Genomic DNA, 24,364 nt, shown 5'->3' on the forward strand with positions numbered 1-24,364 from the left:
AAGATAATTTTTATGCATATAATTTGGAGATTTTTCCATGAGGTAATACATCTCCAATACTAAAGTGCAGTTTTACACACTTACGTAGTGTATCACTGCTCCATAAAGAAGGCAGAAATGCAGTTGCCTTGGTATCATTTTAGTGAACAATCACTGAGAAATATAGTAGTTTTAAAAGTCCTTCTTAGTTCGCCAGATCTATTACATGACATGAATAGAAAATTTTAGAATCAAATGGAGAGAGGCATTACATAGAGTTTGACAGTACATCTCTTGAGCTTCTTAAATGTAATCTCGGTTTTGGTTACTTAAGTAAGCATGTCTTCTCTTACTTATTGAACTCTAAGTTTTGGCTACAGAGACTCTATGCATCAGTCTTTAGCCAGTGGCTTACACAGCATCAAATGGCCCATCTTATATCACCTTAGGCAAAGAATTATAAAATATATATTTGTAAATTGATGTGTTCGTCAAATAGTTCTATAGTTTTTTGTGGTTTTCCACAAACATAGCACTATATCTCAAACACACATTCATACACATAGAGAACAAACATACATATTTACATACAAAATAAACCAAATATTTATGTAGCCTTTATATAATATACTCTGTGTGCATATATATTTCACATGTACTTTTGGTGTGATGATGTGCTTAGTGTCTCTCTAATCCTTGTGTGCAAATGGTTTTTAGAGTGAACTTCCCATAGGTCTTACATTGGAATTAATGTGCATTTGTAATAAGATATTGTCACCTAAGAACGTTTCTACAAGCCCCAGACTTTATTTCACTTGTTTTACAAAAAACTGTATAGCATGCCTCTCTTCTCTCCTGTGGTGCTTGTATGATGACAGGATTGAAAACAATTAAGACGGTGATGACAGTGCATTTCTGATTCCACCACACATGTAATGGAAAAGGATAAATAAGTGGTCTAGAAGAGAGGAGTGCCTGAATCTAAGTTTTCTGTGTACCATCTTCTAAAAGTGAAATTTAGGGGTAGTTGCTCAAATGTTTTTAGCCTCAATTTTCCCATTAAAAAATCTGGGGTAATGATACCTAATTTCCAGAGTTTTAAGAACCAAACAGCCAGTTTTTCCCCATGTAGTGGCTATCATGAACCAGGCTCGGTAAATTCTAGTAAAAGCTGAATACTCTTAAAGAATTAAAAATATTATGACACATAAGATTTTCATTTGTTTGCTAACTTCTTAGTTTAGTTTTAGTTGTGTTTGGCTTGATATTTTTTTGTAAACATTACTCCTGGTAGAATTTTAAGTCTAAGTATCTTTCATTTATTTCTAAGATAATATTTTATAACTGCATATTTGACATGATTAAAAATTATACTCCCCGTTATGTGGTCAATTTTAGAATAAGTGTGATGTGTTGCTGAGAAGAATTTATATTCTGTTGATTTGGGATGGAGAGTTCTATAGATAGATGTCTATTAGGTCTGCTTGGTCCAGAGCTGAGTTCAAGTCCTGAATATCCTTATGAATTTTCTGTCTCGATCTGTCTAAGATTGACAGTGGGGTGTTAAAATCTCCTACTATTATTGTGTGGGAGTCTAAGTCTCTTTGTAGGTCTCTAAGAACTTGTTTTATGAATCTGGGTGCTCCTGTATTGGGTGCATATATATTTAGGATAGTAACTCTTCTTGTTGTGTTGATCTTTTTACCATTATGTAATGCCCTTCTTTGTCTTTTTTGATCTTTGTTGATTTAAAATCTGTTTTACTAGAGATTAGGCTTGCAACCCCTTCTCTTTTTTTTTTTTTTTTTGGTTTCCATTTGCTTGGTAAATCTTCCTCTCTCTCTTTATTTTGAGCCTATGTGTGCTCCATCTTTTAAGAGTCAATAATTATCTTCCTACTCTAAAAGAAATAGATCTTCCTAACTAAAGTAATATGACTTCTTTAGTGGTTACTGCCATAATTTACTCAGAGAAAATGATTTTAAAATTAAATAGGGGAGACTTTCTGGCTCCAATCGACAAATGCACCAGTGACTAATTTAATTCAGCTTCAGCTGATATCAAGAAGCACTGAATGCACCCAATAGCTAATCAGATTACTCATGTCTCTACAATATTTTTATTTTTTCTTGTCAAGTAACTCCTTAATGGACAGTTGAAATTCTTAACTAGCCTTGTGACAGATGATTAAAAATTATTAAGGACTTTGAACATGTTTATAGTAGCATATTGGTCCTTTCAAGAGAACAAAACACTTTCAATGGTATCATTATTTTTCATTATTCAATGCTTCAAAAATTGAAAAAAAAATGCTTTTGTCAGTAAAATCACAGCGCATTTTTAAATGTAATTAAAAAGTCCAATATCTAATCAAAAGTAGACATAAATAGTTAAGCAATTATGAATGTTTTAATGAAAGCCAAATGAATTATATGAAAGTTTGGAACTTCAAATTTAATATTCTGCACTGTAACTTCTGTTAACTTAATATTTCAGAACCCTGAACTGGCTCATATAATAATTCTGATTCATGACATAATTTAAGAAAAGTTCAGGAGCAACTGTTAGTGGTATATGAGCAGACAAAGCCAAAAGTCAACATTAATCTTAGCAAATATTAAATTTTGCCATTTGAATATATGTTTATCTCCCTTCATAGATGTGTTATACCACACTCATTTATGCTTTAAACGTAGTTTATTTAGCAGTGATTTTTTAAATATAAAGAACATAAAAGCCTGACAAATACTTGAATGAAAAACAAACATACAATAACTATTAGTTTATTAAAAAGAGGAATCACATTTTCTGCCCCAAAGTTGATGAGTCATTTTTTACATCGTTAGGCACTAGAAAAATAACTTACAAGAGAATTACATAATCTTTATAAAAATTTGGTTAATTCTTCATAAAAATATGTTTCACCTTTTAGCTTTCTTTGTCAAAATTACAATTTAAACATTTCAAAGCTGTCTTTATGATTTTCAGGAAATGATAAAATTATAGCTTTGCAAAAGTTACTTCATATGTGAAATGATTTCAAAATGATTCTACTCAACAACTTTTTTTCTATGCATTTCTATGAAGAATAACAGAATCAGATGTATAGCAAATATGCCCTTCGTATATAGTCATACGATTTTAGCTACTTTTTATCAGAAAGCTACTTAGTTTTACTTACTTATGAATTAATTTTGGAAAAAAATTCCACAGAGAATTTTACTCAAAGAATATCAGGACATTAAAAATGCTACCTTGTAATATTTTTTAGCTATACCCACTGATTGCATTCTAATTAATAATGTTCAATTTACTTAATTACCACAAAGCTGAAATATTTATAAAGGTATATGTGAACTAAAATATCACATAAAGGCCAAGCTCATTAGTCTATAATTACCAAAAAACGCAAATAATGTAGTAAAAGACATGATTAATGCATTCCTGATTATCTAAGACCCCGAGTATTGAGATCACTTAAGTTATGAGTTCTTGTGAAAAGCAAGCCTGCAGATGATTTTGACACTAGTCACGGAAAGTTATTTTATAGTCATTTGTTTAATAAGAGGATTGAAGAACAAAATATGATCATATTATTGGACAAAAATGCAGCATATGAAAAAGATTCCACCTTCAGGGTCAGCAAACACTGGGACAGGCTGTTGTTACCAGTTTTCAAGCTGATGAAATCATCATGGCCCTGATATGTGGCTTAAAGCAGAGGTTTTCAGCTGGGGATAATTTCGCTCCCCCCCTTCTTGGGGACATTTGAGACATTTTTGTTTGTCGCAACTGGAGGCAGAAGGGAGAGTGATTGTTTCTGACATCTACTAGTTAGCAGCCAGGAATGCTGCTAAACATCTTACAATGCACATAACAGCCCCCACTGCCAGAATAAAGATTAATCTGGCCTCAAATGTCAACAGTGCCTAGATTGAGAAGCCTTGATTAGGCATTAGTCTACTGTAATGCAATGAAAGGGTTAATTCAATTCTCAACCTCTCTTACATATTTCCCTTAAGAATTAGGAATTTTTTCTTGGGCATTCACTAAAGTAATCCATATAAAATAACAATTCTACAAACCAACTGCCAATAACAATTCTACAAACCAACTTAATTATCTAGAGAAACCAGAAAATACGAATCAGCTAAAACAAGAAAATATACAGTTGACAATGGCCTACTTTTGTTAAGCCACCACTATATGTCAAACACTGTGTTAAGCAGTTTAGATGTATTATTCTTTTGATCATAAAAATAAGATAGACATATTTTTACAACACATTTTTCAAATGAAGTTTAGAGAGCTTATGCAACTGATAAAAAATATATGGCTGGAATGGTATTCAAGCACTATTTTATAGTTCTAATGTAGAACAAGTACATAATCAGCAGAGAAATAGCAGCAATGTTATTTTTCTTATGGTAGCAATACAAGTTTTCATTCAAGTGAAAAAAAATTGGAAAATATGGAATGTCATGAATCACTTTTTTATTCCCCATTTTAATCTATCTTGGACGGACTAATGTATTATATTTTTAATGCCTTAAATAGCCAATATCAAAGCCATGCTTTGAACTCTCATAAACAGCATTCCTCATATTCAGCTGCAGCTAACCCTTTCCCAAGAAAACACCGTTCACTAAGGTTCTTCCGATCCCTATTGAATGGTGTTTCCCATTCAAACATAACCACAAGAGGAAATGAAGACTCCAGCCTTAAATCCATTTGTTCATCCAATCAGGATATATCATTTACACAGAAATGCCTTAATTGTAGCATACATACACACACAGGAAGTTAACCCCAGTAAGAGCGTTAAAAACCCTCCGCACCACAGTGGACACTACACCATTGTTCTCTCTGTGGAACACTCTACATTTCATCATGGAATACCACCCTGCTTCATTGGCGAAGCGTGTCCTTTTCTCACCAGAAACTTGATTTCAAAAAACTTCTTTTTATATCACAAAATGTTATATTGATAATATATCATACTGGCCTCACCACAGGGAAAGAAATGCTTGTACCACAGAGCAGGTGAGAGTCATTTTCCTGCTTTCTTAATTCAATCAGAGGGAAGAGAGGCAAGCCCCTTGCAAGGACAACACTAGAGATGTGAGCATAGGTGCTCCTAGGCAAACTGAAAATGAGAAATGGACCCACAGAGTCCTGAGAATATTAAAATTCTTAATTCAAGCAGTCTCTAAGGCTCACAGATATGCAAGTTAATTTTTCATTATACTTTATGCTTCGAACTTTAGGCATTTAAGATAGCATCTAGAAACTGGGCATTGTAAAGGAGCTGAGATGAGGGAAGTAAGGACACTACAACCCAGGCTAGTTAAGTGCGCAATCCTTGTCATGTAGTCACGGACAAGTTAAAATACTGCTCCAGTTGGTAACCAGATTAACCGACCAAGGAGAACTGACAGGAAAAAAAGTAACAAAACTATACCTAACCCTTAGCTTGCTAAACACATTCTCTCAAATGTACTATATCCTTTGGACCAGTATATCTCTAATTTTCCAAACAGGAATTATTAGTACGAATATTTTATTTTTCTCCCAAAGCTAAACACATCTCCAAATACTCTGCAAAAATTTCGCATTTGACACAAAGCTCACAACAGCCTGCAGTGGCATATCAGAAAATGCCAAAAAGAAAACAACTGGACACATGGATGATCCTAAACTTGAAAATGTGGTAATAAATTTTAAAAATTGAAAGATCAAAAGGCTAGTAGGTTTATCTTATAATAATTTGATTTTATTTGTTTAATTAAACTTTGTCATTCAAATCAAAATTCTTGTTTAAATTATTATGGATTCATGTTGCTTTCAATTAAAATAGCTTCAAGTAAAATAAAACCTATAAAAATATGTTGTTTAATGATTTTTATGATACATATGATTAATAAAATAATTTTTACTTACTCTTACCTTACTTTTTAATTATTTATCTTAGTATATAATACGAGCTTTGTCGAATAACAACTAATAGGATTTTTCAAAGAGATACAAGTGTTGTTAAAAATAATAAAAAATAAGATGAGAATACAAGGTCATGAGGATAGCATTTCAGAAGAAATTAATTTTACAGATATAAATGAGAGTCAAATTTTTAAAAGAATGGGAGTAAGCAACAAGGGATGCACTGTTAAAAAAAAAAAAAAATGTAAGGAGCAGAAAGATTCAGGGCAGAAGGTTAAATTTAGCTAACAAGAGAAAAGACTTTGAACACTTCAAAGCAGTAGATGATTTCAATGGTTACCCAAACATAAAAATACTGACGTGTGATAGCTTGTACATACATTTCAATGTCTATGTGGTTTACATAACTAAATTGTTATATTAACTGCTTTAAAATACATAAAACATGAAGAAATTCCTTGTTTATTATGCTTAAGAAATATGAAGGGCTTATTTTAAAACACGTACTATTTTTATCAACCAAGATACATGTTAAATGATCAATGATCCCCAAGCTGTTTTATGCACTGGTAGCAATAGTACATTTTGGGATTTCTAAATGTGAAAGATGGGCAAGAGCTGGTGAATTTAGCTTTGACACAGTTATACAAACACATAAAACGTAGTGTTTCCTCTGTGTAAAGTCTCCCCTTGAGTAAATCTGAGGGATTAACCTAAAAAGCCACGATTTCCTGAGCCTTAAAATGCCCTTGGTTGACTCACTTCAAGAACATTTGTACATCTGACACCAGGGCTCAGAACACACATTTGGGAAGAAGTCCTGGCAATGGTGGCATAGTGAAGACGAAGGAACTGTTAATCAGAGTGGTTAAAACATTAAGAGTAAGTTTCCATAGGAAAAGTGAGTATAAAAAGGAAGAATCATGAGGTTAACATGAAACAGAGAGAGTGGAAACAAACTAGTTAACCTTTCAAAGGTTAAAAATACATTAACTAGTTAACCATTCAAAGGTTAAAATTACATTGAATATTGTAAAAAACAATAACGATCTTTCTAGGATTCGCATGCACAAAAACATGTCTGGAACCATTTCTATAGGCACCTTGTGTATCTATGTTGTTAAGAAACACACAATATACTCAACATGAGATTATACTGATCTCTCCAATTCCATTTGTCAAGAGGAACACACTCTGGGTTATCAATCTCAGGGGAGAACCCTATACACTTCTGTCTATTGCATCTTAACGTGGGAGTCACCAAGAGAAACTTTCACAAGGCAGCCCTGGAAGAAACAATGCTTTACTCACTTGGGGAAGAGACAGAGCAAGATGGGCTTCAATGTGTTCGGACCCTGCCCCCACCCATGGCTAATGGACCCTCCAGCAGCTGACACAAGGCAACTGATGCCCACCTGTTTCCTGCTGCAGTAGAGGGACCCATCCTCTCTTACACGGAATCTGAAATCTTGAAAGCTTTGGGCCTGCCTGGGGGCCACAGAGGTGCATGCTTAAGCAGAACAAAGGAACACTTATTACATTTGAAACAGGAAGAGATACTCTCACACAAGGTGCTAATACAAGCACAGGCTGTGTGGCCTTCCTATCTCTGGGTAAGGAAGTGTTCCAGGCTCATGGCCCATCTTTATGTGGATGAGTGGGGGTCAAAAGACTGCATATGAGATTACCTTCCCCAGTGCCAATCCAACATATCAGCATTCTTTGCCGCTTGCCTTTTTCCATGTTTGTAAATATTTTCTCCGTGAATGAGAAACTTACATTTAGTTATATGTTCAACCAATTTTCTTAAATGTGCAATAGAATCAGTCTTACATTCTTGCTGCCTTCTTCTGCAGTATAAAATTCTAGGAACTTTTCCAACTACACGGCCCATGTTCTTAAATACAGGTGGGTTTACCATCAGGACTATATTAGAGAGTTCAACCCTTCCCCTCTTCACCAATCGGGGGTCCCTCTGATTTACTTTGAGTCAGGGAGGGCAGGGGAAAAGATTAACTTTTTTTTCCCCTGTAGCTCCACCAATTACTAAGATTACTAATATCTCACTATGTGCTGATGAGGTATGACAGTTTGGCCCCGTAAAAATTGCTTTATGTATCTCGAGACTATTTTATTATATACTTCCATGATTGGAACTATTGTATCAGATTTTCCAGTTAAATTAACATATTCATCATTATGTAATAATTCTCTCTGCCATTTTCTGTGGTGTTTATGTGAAAATCTAGTTTGTCTAATATTAATAGAGCTGCCCTATTATTGTGTAGTGTTGGGGACAAGTACCCAATGTATTGCTGTACCTTGTGGGAGCAGAGACACTGACAGCCTTTTGTTCTGTATTATCTATTCAATTTTGTTTGTTTAGGAAATACAGTTGCAAGACAGAGGTAGTGTCTAAGTACAATATTCCTTTGTTTCTGGCCCAGGGTATCATGTCTTCTGCCAACCTCCAAGAAATTGTAGCATCTTGCAAATAGGATAAAAATTTCGGACCCTTCACAATTCTAGTGGTTTTTGGCAATGACAATGAGATGCTGGCTGAGAAGTGACTTTCTGTAAGTGAAAGAACAGAGGTCCCACAGACCATATTAGAAGACCCAGTAGTGAATTCTATCACCCAAATCATGAACAAGGGTAGTGAAAGGCTCACCCATATTCTCTGTTATTAAAAGTTTCAAGCCTAGTCTGGGTGCAATGGCTTATGCCTATAATCCCAGCACTTTGGGAACCCAAGGCAGGAGGATTACTTGAGGCCAGGAGTTTGTGACTAGCTTGGGCAACATAGTGAGATCTTATCTCTACACAAAAATTAAAAAAAAAAAAAAGTGGCTGGACTGGTACTGTGTACCTGTAGTCCAAGCTACTCAGGAAGTTGAAGCAGGAGGATCATTGAGCCCTGGAATTCCAGGCTGCAGTGGTCTGATTTTATCAGTGCACTCCAGCCTGTGTGACAGAGCAAGACCCTCTCCCTAACATAGAAAAAACATTTTTCATGTCTGGACAATAGGTTTGGTTCAGACTGTTCCAATGTGTTCCAATGGTGCTTTGGTCACTTATTGCTCACTAATCTCTGGGCAGGGGGAGGAAGGGTTTTTATCTTGACAATAGGTTCAAGGTTTCTCTCTCTCCAAGTGAGACAGAAGGCTCAGTACACTCATTCACATATACTGAAGAACTTTGCTATAGGGAGTGACTCAAGCTTTTAAGACTGTGTTGGATGCAGGCACCCAACCCAAGTCACTATCATATCTGGTTCTGTTGGAGAAGGTGGCACAGGATTCAACTGGTAGGGTTTGGGCAGGGTTTACACTATGAAAGTTAGTAAGGAATGTAAGCCAACATGACCTTTCATGTGAGGCTTGGGGTCAATTCAATGCATGCTATTCTTGCTTCCACATCTGAATTCACATTAGGTAGCGATGTGCTATGTATTTGTACTTTTTTGTCTGGTAAACGGTAGAAGAGATTCTTCCTTACCATGAGTGAGCCAAGATCCATGTGTAAAGAAGTTTCCTTGTGGGAGGTGGAAACCTCTTATCGTTTGCCACAAATAGGTGCATATAACTTCATACAATGGTTAATTTCATGTGTCAATCTGAATGGGCTAAGGGATACCATATAGATGGTCAAACATTATTTCTGGGCATGACTATGAGGATGTTTCCAGAACAGATGAGCATTTGAATTGGTAGACTGAGTACAGAAGACCCTCTCACCAATGTGGGTGGGCATCATCCTATTGGTGGAGAGTCTGGAAAGAATAAAAAAGGCCGAGGGAGTGCAAATTGCCTCTCTCTGTTTGAGATATCTATCTTCTGTCCTCTGACATCAGCACTCATTTCTCTCAGGGTTTTGGACTCACATCTGGGACTTATACCATCTGTCCCTTGACTCTCACACCTTGGGCCACGGACTGAATTACATCATCAGCTTTCCTGACTTTCCTGCTTGTAGACAACAGATCTTGGTACTTGTCAGCATCCATTACCACGTGACTCAATTCCTGTAATAAATCTCCTCATCTCTCTCTCTCTCTCTCTCTCTCCCTCTCTCGATATATACATATATGGGTTGTAATTCTGTGGATAACGCTAACAGACCTTAAATGCCTACAACTTTTCCTATGCAGATGATACCCTGTTGTTTGTCAAGTCCAAAGTCTCAATCTCAATGACTCTGACTGCAGTATTATTACACCTCTGTCAGAAGAGATAACTGATAAACCCTAACAAAGTTTGGCATCTGTTCAGTATATTTCTTTTCTATCTTTCTTTTTTTTTTTTTTTTGAGACAGAGTCTTGCTCTATCACCCAGGCAGGAGTGCAGTGCCATGATCTCAGCTTACCTCAACCTCTGCCTCCCAGGTTCAAGCAATTCTCCTGCCTTAGCCTCCTGAGTAGCTGGGATTACAGGCGCCCACCACCACACCCATCTAATTTTTTTATTTTTAGTAGAGATGGGGTTTCACCATGTTGGCCAACCTAGTCTCGAACTCCTAACCTCATGATCTGCCTGCCTTGGCATCCCAAAATGCTGGGATTACAGGCATGAGCCACCACTACCGGCCCCTGTATACTATATTTCTTAGGGATATGTGGGTGGATTTACAATGCTGATCTCTCCAACAGTGAAGAAAAACTGCTATCTCTTTGATTTTTGTCACCAAAATGTAGACCCAAAAGCTTATTGCATTCTTTGGGTATTGGAGAGAGCATATTCCCCACTTAGGCATTCTCCTTGGTCCTTGACAAGTCAACTAAACCAACAGGCTGATTTGGAAGCCACCCAGCAAGTTGTGTCACATCTCCTACCTGTGGGGCTCCACAACCCTAATGAGCACCTTTAGCTACAAATCTCTACTGAGACTTTTTCTGATAATGCTGTCGCTGTTCCAGTTTTACCAGCTGACTCTGACAGCATCACTGTACTATTTAAAACTAATATGTGTCATATGTTAGCTCCTTAGACTACTTGCAGTCTGACAACAGTTCACCTTTTATCACCAAATCTACTCAGTAATGGGTTGACCAGCAAGGTATTTAAGCACTTTCCATGCTCCTGATCATCCCAAGAATCTGATATTGTTAGGCATGGGGATTGGCTCTTAAAAAATAAACTCAGAAAGATTGATGTCTTTGCCTCCCTCACCTCCACATGGTTCACACACCTTAGTAAGGCAATTTGGTCCCTGAATTTTGCTGTCCCCAGAAAAGGAGTATACCCTCTCACTGGCTCCTGGGTAGCGAATAAGATGAAAGGAGGTTATAAATACCTATTTTAAACATTGAGGATATCTCTTTACTTCCCCTAACAGCAACTGCAGGCTGTCTTGGTTGCTGCACCCTCCAGTTGGCAGCCTGTCCAAAGGGAGCCTTAGGGATTCAAACTCAATTGTGGATCACACTCTCTTTGATTCCACTGACAGTAGTCCACGCAGGCCACAGATGAAAACATAATGGATCTCTCTTTATAAAACTTCCCCTGTCCCTCCTAATAGACTCTTATGGATACAATGTTCTTGTGTAAAGTTTAGGAGTTGATGGAAAGAAAGAAAAATTTTAGTGACTATAATGGGACCCACTAATCTTGCGGTGATAGAAGGGAAACAACACCAGGTATTCCTGGAGAGGGAACACCTTAGACTCTGCAATAAATAGAGGGACAAGAAACATTCATGAGCTTTTGTTTTTCCAAGCCACCCTGACATCTTTCCTCCCCAAGCAAAATGCCCTTGTGTGTCTCTCAAAGTGTTGCAAGTGTCTTAAAATTAACTGCGTGCTGGATCTGACTTCCCCAGACATTCCTTTTTCCATTTCACTTAACCTTACCAGAGAAGTCTAGAAACAAGAGATGGCACCAGCTCCTGAACCTCCCATGCAAATCACCTGTCAACACCATCAGACATCTTTCCCACCTCCCCTCTCATTCTGTGGGGTGAATGAATGCTACCAGTCTGGTTGCCAGAAAAACCAAGACAAATTAGGCACACTTCCTTCAAGCTATCACTCCGAAAACAAGGAGTAGAGTCTATTATTCTAACTGAATTGGGAAACCTGAGATCTGACAGCAGGCTGGAGAGCCATATTTGATACACTGTCAATCTATGTCCCATCAACGATATAGGGCCCACCTGCAGAGTCATATCAGTTTTAACAGCACTTCCTTTCCGGGGCACCATATGCACTATTAGCATTGTACTTCCGGAAAGGAAACCAGGCATTAACTTGTTTTTGTACTGAAAATAGAGTGACATACACCTCAGGAGTGGTCTTAGAGACCCTCGTCTACTTTAGGAAACAGCACCAGTAGATAACGTGGCCCTCAGCTAACTCGGGAGCTCTCTCTAAAATTAATTTATCACAGGTGACATATTTCCAAGTGGGACACCAGGCTCATTACTTATGGACACTTTGCAGGAAGTTCTTTTCGTAAGAGGAGGTATGCAATTAGAAAAGTTGATAATAAATGTTTCACTAACAAAATTTGTGAAGTGAAGTGAGCAATGACAGGACGTTGTTTCTGAAAGGCATTCAGGTCAATCCTAGTCCAATGACCAGATATTTTGGATGACACAATTGTCCAAGATGCCTCTCTGTAGGTCAAGTAGTGACATCTATGCAATCACTAGTGTATCCTGCTGTACCTGACTTAATTCCATAGGCCAAGTAGAAAGGCCAAGACAAAAACGTAAGGCAAAAGTCACATTGGATGTATAAGGTAGATCTGGATGATTTATGTGATGTGTCCAGGAGGCTGGCTCTGAGACCCTGGAGTGGGGGGTCAGAGACACTGCTGAGATAAATTTTGCTTGCAAGTTTGTATCATCCTCCTGCTTAGAGTTCCCTTCATGATATCCTTAAATAAAGGCTACATGAGATAAACTGAACAGATTTGGTTCAAATACCTGTTGATGGAGTGGCCTACGTAGAGGAACATTCTCTAGAAGCCAAGATGTGGAAACAAAGGGCAGATACTGTTTGGAGGCAGATCTCCTGGGTTCACTCACATTTTTGCACATCATGCAATCAGAGGCACTGACAGCTTTTGTTCTGTGTACTCTTTTCAAGGATGTTTATGTAGCAAACGGATTTAGAAAGTATTTCCTTCTGAAATACTGGCTTTTGAACTTTTAAAAATTTTCTTTCAATATTGTAAGTGTACATTTCCACCATTTTTTGAATCACATTAATCTTGCTGAGATACTTTTTGTTGATATAATGGTATGGTATTTTTGGTAGGTAATATGGCTTTTCTGTCTGGATGGACTTTACTTTGGTAATCTCTCATTTTACTGTAATGTGTCTAGACTTCGGTTTCTTCTTGTTTATCTTACTTGGTATACACTGTGTTTGCCTGTACTTGTGGAATCATGTATTTCATCACTTCTGGAAAATTCTTAACCAAATTCTATTCTAATATTTTCTCTGTGTTATTACTTTGGATCATTCTTTCTCTATTTCATATTAAACTTTGGATACTTTCTCATTCTACTCTACAGTCTATATATTCTACCTTTTTGGGTAATTTCTCAGAAACATGTATGTGTATGGATGTACACACGTATTATATATATATATAATATTTGCATATATTGCACACATGTAATATATATGATATATACATAAATTACAGTTTATTATTGTATGTTACATACATAATACATATACATGTACACACATATATATATAAGTTGTAGTTCATTATCTTCAAGTTCATCTAATCTGCTGTTTAATCTACTGATTTAATTTTTAATTAAATAATATTTTAATTAAATAAATGCTATTTGGTCCTTTTAAAAGCTGAGTATTTTTTTTTCTGAAAGTATATTTGGTATTGTTTGAATATTTCAATATCATTTTTAAATTTTTAAATGCTTCATACATTAATATATATTATACAGTTGATGTCTGTTAAGGAGCTGAGAAGATTTAAGGGATTCTCCCGATACTTGGAAGCCTCAATATATACTTTCTCTGTAGAAATCTATTATGAATTAAAACTTCTAAGGATTCCACAAAGTTTGTTCTGCCAACTCAAATTCACAAGCAATTAAATAAATATTATCAATCACTTGGACTCCGGAAGGGGAACATCACACACCGGGGCCTATCATGGGGAGGGGGGAGGGGGGAGGGATTGCATTGGGAGTTATACCTGATGTAAATGACGAGTTGATGGGTGCAGCACACCAACATGGCACAAGTATACATATGTAGCAAACCTGCACGTTGTGCACATGTACCCTACAACTTGAAGTTTAATAATAATAAATAAATTTAAAAAAAAATAAAAAAAAAAAATAAAGGAGCACACCAATACAATACAAATAAACTAATAAACAAAATGAGGTAAGCTAACAGGAGCAAGAGTGAACAATGCCAACATCAAGAACAAGACAAGATTTGTATTTTAAATACTTAAAATTCTAAAATTGTTAGAGACAAATTATTACTAAATGTTCTCAGCTTTGGGTTTGCCTGACCTCTGCTCAGATGTAGTGTAATTCAAAATGCCAGACCCATGCAAGAGCAGCTCAAAAGCATCAATACTATACCATAATAATGATATTATTACCCCATGCTACTGCAGGGACCTGTAGATTACTTTTCAGATTCCTAGTGCCTGATGACAAATACTTCCCGCTTTCTTTTCACTGGAGGCACAGCTGTTCAGAGGGGTTGTCTAATTCATCGACATCACTATGCTTTCACATCGAGCCTACTCTACCATTCTTTCACAGGCCATTAATCTTAATATTTTCGGATTCTAGTTATTGACAGTTTTTTTTTTTTTTTCCTTTCTCAGTTTCTGCATTAGTGTTGTTACCTTCTATTTCATTTGGCTGTTTATTTGGCTTACTTCAGATACAAAAACATACTTAACCCACTGTCATTTCACATAACAAGACTAATTTTCTTGGTGGAGTACATTTAGGGTGGGAAGAAGTTAAAGGCCACTAAAACATACAGTGCTCATAGAGTATATCCAGTGTGATTGTGGGAAAAAATATAATTTGCTCAGGTACCCTAAAAAGGATATTACAGCCACATTCTGTTGTGTTTATTTTATAATTCAAGTGATTATAAACTGATATAGATACAATATATGTCATACTATTTTTTCATCTAGAAAAATAATGTCATATTAATTTTAAAATCATCTGTGTATTATTATTGATATAAAATTAGCATGTTTAATTACATGTTATACAAAATAATTTTATTATAGTATTACTTTTATATCAACTATATTTTTATTCATAGCCATAGTATTAGTCCTGCTCTTTACTAGCTCTATGCCCTTATGAACTTATTTAAAATCTGTTTCAATGTCTTATGTTTAAAATGGGAACATTAGTGTATGTTAGTGTTTGTTATATATCTTACAGCATTGCTAAAATTAAGACGTTAATGCATATATAAATTAACACATTAGCTTAATTGAGTCATTCATTAATACATTAATTAATACAATAATACTGATTAACACACATTATGCAATCATGATATGTTAATTTTTTAAAGAATATTTGTTTGTTGATATGAGTTGGGTGCCTTTGACAAAAGGAATATAGAGGTCTTCCAAAGGTGCTGTACATACATTTACTTAATTACCTGGAAACTTTCTGAGTAACTCAGCTGGAATAACTTCTAGTAACATAGTAAGGATGGCACATGCTATAGTTATCTTTACAGATGAATAACATTATTTTAATTGAAATAAGCCAGGCACAGAAAGATAAATACCACATGTTCTCACTCATATGTGGGAGTTAAAAAATATTTTGAGCCCCTGGAAGTAGACAGTAGAATTGGGGGTATTAATGTCTGAGAAGGGGAGAAAAATAGGGAGGATAAAAAGAGGTTGGTTTACAGATACACATGGATAACCTATTTACTTTTCTACAATCTTTTTGAAGAGTTGAAATATATATGGTTTCTTTATATCTCTCCCATTGCCTCCCATGTTTTTTTTTCCCCTGGCAAAGTGATGAATAATTAATGTTACAAAGGACATCATTAAGGTAAAATTCACAAGTGATAAATGCATCAATTAAGGTCTTGCTGGGAGTTTTACTGCACAGTACAGTGCTGTGGTTAACTATGTGTGAGCTTAACTGGGCTCCAATTCCAGCATTGTAATTCACCAGCTTTATGGCTGACATGGGTTTCCTTTTCTTTATCCTTAGTTTGCAGATCATTATAAAAAAGTCTTCTAAATTTCTTTAAAGATTAAATTACTACACATAAAATATTTAGGATATTAACTGATATTATTGTACATTTATTTTAGCAATTACTACAAATATTACTAGAACTTCTATTACCACAACTAGTATATGCCTAGTATTATTATCATTATGTTTCTCTTAAAGAACATGTATATTTAAACATGTTCTACATAGTTTAGGATTTTTTAGACAAATGGGTTCCTTATATATACAAACTAGATGGACTGTTTATTAACTACAAGATATCTAAGGTACAAAAGTTAACATGAAAATTCCCCAAGTGAATATATGTGGTGTTAGTCCTTTTTTAGCACAAGATGAAGACACTGATATTATACGTTCTATTCTGTGATGGCTACAGAAAACTTAATTAACATGGGCTTAAGCTCTATTAAAACTTCATTTTTTTACATACAAAAATCTATAGGTAACTTCTTTCCTAATGTTGAAAATACTGAACACTTTTCTTATAAATTGGGACTAAGGCAAGGAGATGCATTGAACCTTGTAGTGGAAGTCCTAACCAAAACCTAAGGCAAGAAATAGAAAGATAAAAAAGGAAGAAATAAACCTGCCTCTATTCACGGAGAAGGATATTATGTGTAAAAAATCTGGAGAGATCTACAAAACATTACTAGAAATAATAAGTGAATTTAGCAAAGTGGCAATATACAAGTCAGTATAGAAAATCAAGAATATAACAATATACTATCAGCAAACAGTTAAAAATTGAATTAAAATTAAATTTACAATAGCACTAATAAAAAACTACTTAACAAATTTAATAAAGGGCATTATGAAATCCTATACTGAAAATTACCAAACGTTAATTAATGAAATATAACTAAATGGAGAGATATACCAAGTGTGTGGATTTGAAGATTTGGTACTGCACAATATCTAAAAAAAATGACTCCAGTTTGTTTTCTATAGAAACTGACAGACTGATTCTGAAATTCATATGCAAAGGCAAAGGGTAAACACCAAAGCAATAGTAAAAAGGTATAACAAAGTTGGACTTTGCACCGGAATTCAAAAGTCAGCATTAAGGTACAACAAATTAGACATGTGATACAGGCTTAAGGACAAATAGTTCACTGAACATAATAAAGACAGAAACAGACCCACACATTTAGGATCATTTCATTTTTGACAAAGACATCAAAGCAATCCAATGAAGTAAGATGCTATAAATGATTCTGCAACTGATTGGCTACTTTAAAAAAAAAAAAATGTGTAGAAATGGGTTTTTGCCATGTTACCAAGGCTTGCCTTGACCTTCTGAGCTAAAGCAATTTTCTTACCTCTGCTTCTCAAAAGCGTGGGATTATAGGCATAGGCCACTGTGCCTGGCCTGGTTAGCTACATTTAAAAAAAAAAAACAAAAACCTACTTTCTACTATACACAAAAACTAATGAGTATCACAGTCCTAAACCTAAAAGTTAAAATTTTAAAGCTTCTAGAAAACACAGAAGATTGTTTTCTGCAACAAGTAATAATCATAGAAAGTTGATGAGTTAAGCTTATTTAACACGCATAATATCTAAAAATATATTTTATTATTACTCTGATATCACAGACTTTAAGCCAGTGAGAAACAAACTCAATAAATTTAAAAGCCATATATTTTATTTTATTTTATTTTTTAGTGATTCAAATAAAGGTAGTTACCACATTATGTGTAGCAATATAGAAAAATAATGAAGGGTAATTAATTTAAAAAATGAATTTGCTTCAATTTTACATTAAAATATTGAAAGGCAGTTAAGAACATGGGCTCTGGACTTAGCTGAGTAACACTGGTCAAATGACTTAAATTCTCCATGCATCACAGTTCTCATCTATAAAGGAGGGATAATAATCAGTTAACGTATTTAAAATATTTGAAGTATTTGCCAGAAAATATGGTCTACATAAATGTTTGATTTATATATGTACATGCACATTGTACATATGCACACACACGTGTATATATGAGGTTATGAAAGTTAATGTAGTGAAAAGGCCATGGGATACCATATTGCACGATCAAACACAAGTTACTGTGAATGGTAGACAAAAACCAGGCACCTGTGCCTCTGACTCATTACATTATACCTTCGCCACAGATAGGCCACTGGCACCAAGCTGTGGGAAACACGGATCAGGGCATTAGGAAAATAACTTAGTATCCAGAAACGTATGTAAAAATAAAGGGACTGGGGTGAAGGTATTCTGGAGCAAGGTACCCTGTGTTCTCTTAGAAGCTTCTATGCAAAGGCACCAGTCATTAATCAAGTCAATGGCCAATCAGGGATTTGAAAAAGCAAAAACAAACAAAAAAATGAGTTCTTCTCCCACATGTGAAGCTGCTTTGCAAGTGTTTTTTGGCTGTTTGCTTCACTGCAAGTGGCAAATTTAAGAATTCACATTTTTCCCAGTAACCGAAGACCAGAGAGGATGTATTTTGTGCTTCAACACATGGCTCCAGGGAGTAAGGATACGGAGTGTTGGAAACAAAATCAATGTAAGGAGAGGAAGACTTTTTTAACAATTAGAACACTCCTCAAATATAGAGGTTTACCTCGCAGAATATGATTTCATACCAGGGACTTTATTGCATAGAAGTTTTTCCTAGATGTTCTTTTAAGTTCCTTTTGAATTTGAAATTTTATGATAAGGTTCATTCATATTATTTCCTGTGATGTTCAGTGCTGTAATAAGAATTGATCCCCATAAATGACCATGGTAATGTTCTGGTGGTGTGATATTGATCGAGTTGGCCAAAAGTCAAACCCAATCTAAGTGCAAAAGCAAGTCACATGGAAAGAGTGCACATCCGTTTCTGATAGTGGATCTTCCAAAATCAAATGATCTCAGCTCTAAATATTCAGAGGAAAGAAGATAGAACAACTAAACACTAAAAAGTATGACATATCAAATTTCTCATGATTAGGAGTCAGAAATTATCTACCTCTCAAAATGTGCATATAGTTGCTAGAATTAGTAACTATTAAGAGAAAGTAAGAACATGCCTCAAATATGGAAAAAAATAAATGACAGAAAGGTTAAAACATTATAGTAGCATGTTGAAACTTAAAATAGAAATTTTTTGAGCCAGGTGCAGGCTCACGACTGTAATCCCAGCACTTTGGGAGGCTGAGGTGGGTGGATCATGAGGTCAGGAGATCGAGACCATCCTGGCTAACACAGTGAAACCCCATCTCTACTAAAAATACAAAAAAAAAAAAAAAAAAAAAAAAAAAAAAAATTAGCCAGGTGTGGTAGCGGGCGCCTGTGGTCCCAGCTACTTGGGAGGCTGAGGTAGGAGAATGGCGTGAAGCCGGGAGGCAGAGCTTGCAGTGAACTAGATTGTGCCATGGTACTCCAGCTTGGGCAACAGAGTGAGACTCCGTCTCAAAAAAAAAAAAGAAAAGAAAATAGAAATTGTTTGAATAGTAATAAAAAAATTAGGCCTTCTCCTTCAAGGCTAATGTTATTGTTCACACACACACGCGCACACACACCCCTGTCTTTTATTTAAGTATTCAAAGGCAATAATTTGAAGGGATGCACGCGATTCTCAGCCATGGCTGCACATAAAAGTCACATGAGAAGTTTTAAAAATTCCAATTCATGGGACCCTATTCCAAATCAAGTTAAGTAGCATCTTTACAGCTGGATTTGGAAAACTGCAGTCTAAAATAGGTAAGCTTTATATTTGCCTTCCTTCAAAACCACACACACACACACACACACACGCACACACAATTTTATGAACAATACTCATTTCTAAGGAATTCACGATTGTTTAGTTCAATTGCCAAGCAGCGCATCACTAAAAACATGATAGAAAAGAGTTTAAAATCACCCACTGTTGTCCTCTGGGAATTTATATTACACATGTTCTACTCAAGTCTGAAACATTAGTATTATTTATTGACTTGTGCTCACGGCAAATGTAATGTACATTTTACATAACAAAGTGAGAAATATATCCATGATCTAACATAAATGCTGTATTGAAGAACAATTCCTAGTTCTTACTGAAGCTTGACAATACAATCAAAATAGACTTTGCCTGAAGTAAAGAAATGAAGGCCTTCATCTTTTGTGTCAATTTCAAGAATGATTACCTCTCAAACAACCTTGAACAGACTTATATTTTGATTTTTCTGGCATTGCTAAATTTGAAAGAATTCAGAGAAGACTGGTTCTTTTAAAAAGAAAGATTAAATAGGCTTCTAAAGAAAGTAAATCATTTTTTCTTAATAGGAAAAAAGACAACGTTCCAAAAATACTTTTCATGAAAATCACAAATGTCCCAATATTTTTTCAAGTAAGCCTATTTATCCATAGTTCCTCATCTATTCATTTTTCTTTTTGTGTATGCATTTTTAAAATACTCTGCTGAAGATTTCTAGAAATGCCAATTAACTTAAAAGCTTGAACTCAAATAAAATAATTATTCAAAATTGGTCACATTGCATAATGAAGTTTACCTTTCAAAATTATATCTTAGTTATGTCATTTGGCTACAGTCTTTCTTTGTGTACCTTCTGATATCCCTCTTTCCCACCACATCCCCCAGCTCCTGCACCTATTGTACTTCGTAATGACCTCACCTCCAGTTAGGATGTGCAATGGAAATATCATGTATAATCTTCTCTCTATAAAATGAGCTGAAAGTAATGAACAAACATTGTGGGTCTAAAATAGAACTTGTAGGAATATTATTTGTAGTGTTAAAAAACCCCTTTGTATCAATGCATGGGTCGACAATTCAGCAGATGAATAGGAAGGCTTCCACAGCAAGATCACACTTCCACACTGAATGTAGGGCCCCACATCCAAGACTCATCATATCTGGCTTCTGGTTTATCTTTAACATATCAGTACAACAGAGGGGAGGATTTACAACTTCAAGCAAGAGCTTCATGGACCCCACTGAGCTTAGAATTTGAGCTCATCATTATTGTTTGAATGTGTTTACATCAGCCCTGTCATAATTTGCAAGTTTATTGACAAAATTTAGTGATCCAAGAGCCAGAAGAAAGATCTTGTGATCTCTTACCTATATTCTATTTTCAACTCTCATAAGCAGATGTTGGGAACATAATAAGATGACATTTACAAGAAGGTACTGGCCTCTGTGGTCTTTGTTCTTGATCCAGTAGCTAAATAGCCTAGGGCAATACTTTCTTATGAGGGAGAAACAAAAAATCACCAACAAGTTGAAGTCATTAATTTGAGATTCAAATCAAATAAACTCTTAAGAAAAGATTAGTAAGGATAGTTTCACCTAAATTTTTACTGGGTTAAGAGTTCTACTCAGTTTTCATTGTTTTATACAGCTCAGTCTCATCGCTGTCAATGCCAAAGTTTAATATTAGGATGGATGGTCCAAAGTGGAAAACTCACTAAGTTAGATTAGAATTAACAGAAACAAAAATGGTGATTTAGGGTTATTCGAGACCTATATTCACTTGAATCATGCTTTGTGTAATGTCTTTCTATGTAAAGAAAGCATTTGTTAAAAGTGACATTTATGCAAATGAATATCAAAATAATAATTCAAATATGAATTATCTATAAGATTGGTTGTGTTGATAATACTAATAAGATTAGATGATTTATAAGCCAAGGTATCACAGTGTGCCCCATGCCCAAGGCAAACAATGAGGAAACCCCATAAAATTGAAGATATACCTGAATTAATCTACGTATAATAGGTGCTTTTAGTCTTGAATGAGAATCCGAGGGCTATTTCTTACATGCTAAGTAACTCTAACATCATCAATCAAGTCTCATCAAATAGAATTCCACTTCTAATTGTAACTTGGTGTCGTATGAAACTAAATTAGAAAACGAAGGATCACCTGCTAAGAGCAACCTAAAAAGAGTCCCAAAAATGTCAGCAGAAGCCAGTAGACTTCTGTTAGCACTCTTTGGGAATGATGACACCCTAGGCACAAACTTCTGGCACGTATTTCCAATGTTGAGAAAGACATAGTTCTACTTAGGTGGATGCCAGTAAAAATTTCCAATCTCTCTACCACTGACTCCATTTGTTCAATCATCTACAATCACCAGATAAAATTAGGATTAAAATTTGCTTCCTCTGTAGCTCTTCCCATCAGTTTGAATATTACAATCTGCATCCTTCATTATAAGTCAATAAATCAGTAAAATGATTTATACATCGTTTCCACATGGGATTTTATAATATGAGATAGATTCACTCTCCCTTGTACTGACAACATGAATTCACTAAACTTACAAAGCCAAAGCCCTACCTATACCATGTTAAATTCACCAAGATCAAGACCATGTTGAAAGGACCCCTGACACACTCCTCTCCTAGCAATAACTCTGCTTCTGTATACATCTATGAAAGTTTAGCAGGTAGACATAAGACAGCTTCACTAAGGATACACAGTACTTGGCACCTAGTATGTACTATGTATGTATTTAGTGACTGAATTAATTAAGAGTATTGTAGTGCACTTGCCCAGATTTGTAATTGTAAAAGGCAAGTGGAAGTTTTGGGGAAATATTTGCTCAGACAAATTGTGATTCATAAGTAGGTATCCACAAAACCAAAGCATTTTAATAAAAGGTAAAAAAATTCTGGACATAACTTTGCAGTAAGCACAATCAGATATGAACTAAGAAAAGGTTATTTATAGATCTCATGTATACTCTTTAATAAGAATATTCAAATTGTTGCTTAAAAGGATATTAACATGTTTATGTTTTTAGAAACAGGTTTGCTCTTGTTGTTCAGGCTGGAGTGCAATGGCGCAGCTCACTGCAACATCCGCCTCCCTGGTTCAAGTGATTCTCCTGCCTCAGCCTCCCGAGTAGCTGGGATTACAGACGCCCACCACCATGCCTGACGCATTTTTGTATTTTTAGTAGAGATGGGGTTTCACCATGTTGGCCAGGCTGGTCTCAAATTCCTGACTCAGGTGATTTGCCCACCTTGGCCTCCCAAGTGCTAGGATTACAGGTATAAGCCACTGCACCTGGTTTAATAATTTAATTATAGGGTAAACTTCTTCTAGGGACACTGCATAATATGCTACACTACCTGTCTAAAATATATATTTCTTAAATCTAAATTTTTAAATGTATCCAGTCCCTAGGGTTTCAGATAAAAGACAGTGAGTCTGAACTCTTTCCTTTCTGTTACATAAGCTAAGGAAATTTATCAATGTCTTATTTAGGCAAAGTTTGTAAAAATCCCAAAATATTTTAACAATATGGGACACTTAATTGGGAGGAAGAATAATGTAGATGAGAGAGCAAAGGCATTGAATCAGAGATGATATCAAATCCTGGCTTCAGTGTCAACTAAATATGTGAAACTTGCCAAATTGCCTTTCTGATCCCGGTTTTTTCATCTGGTAAAGAGGTTTTTTTTGGTGGCTTAAATGAGATAATATAGGAGATAAAATATGAGATTAAAAAAAGTAATTGTAGTGACAGATTGTAGCACATTTATTGTTGTTAAAATAATATTGATCACTAAAGCTATTGTACAGCACGCTAACATTTCCGGCACCTTTCACAGTAGCAGCAAAGGAAAGGTTGGCTTTGATATTTGAGGGTTCATAGTTTTAGTATTTCAAACCTTAAAAATTCTGATATGGAAAAAACAAATACATATTGGATCATATTCCAAACCAGTGAGATTATTCATATTATTTTATAATGTAAATGAGTAATTTGAATTATCACATTAGATAACCAATAGTTTTAATCATTTCCTAATACGTATGCATCACTTATTTCATACTAAACAACTATAGGTGTCTTTACCTGAAAAGAGTAGGTATGACCATCTGAACCACAAACAGGGCTGGGATAGACCATTGGGCACTGCTTGCAGGTGGATAATATGGGACCCCTCCATTGCCTATGGTCTACTCCTGCTTCTTTCATCCTGTTAAAAAAATAAAGCAAGCATATTGAGCATATTTATTTAAGAACATGCATTTATATTAGCTCATTCCTCTCCTCCACTGCCATTCCAACTCCTGAAGATACATTAGAATCAACAAACAATTCTCATTTTTAATTTATTATTTCATGCCATATTTTTCATTATAATCTTTTGATTTCTATCTCAAGGCTTGCCTCTAATAAAACAGGAATATGTCCCTTAAATATATTCTGCTAGTCACATATAAATGATAGCTGTATTTCTTCAT

At 35.3% G+C, this 24,364-nt stretch overlaps 1 protein-coding gene across 2 annotated transcripts in view; it reads right to left on the minus strand.

Moving 5' to 3' along the window:
• The window catches only part of SPOCK3 (SPARC (osteonectin), cwcv and kazal like domains proteoglycan 3), a 495,024-nt gene that overhangs the window by 140,366 nt on the left and 330,294 nt on the right, over nt 1-24,364 (minus strand). For both annotated transcript variants that reach the window (XM_008000219.3, XM_073017709.1), the window contains one exon: nt 23,973-24,096. In XM_008000219.3, coding sequence (XP_007998410.3) covers nt 23,973-24,096 — 124 coding nt within the window. The remainder of the gene's footprint in view (nt 1-23,972; nt 24,097-24,364) is intronic.

This window comes from Chlorocebus sabaeus, chromosome 7 (genome assembly GCF_047675955.1).
Source record: "Chlorocebus sabaeus isolate Y175 chromosome 7, mChlSab1.0.hap1, whole genome shotgun sequence".
Classification (NCBI taxonomy): domain Eukaryota; kingdom Metazoa; phylum Chordata; class Mammalia; order Primates; family Cercopithecidae; genus Chlorocebus; species Chlorocebus sabaeus.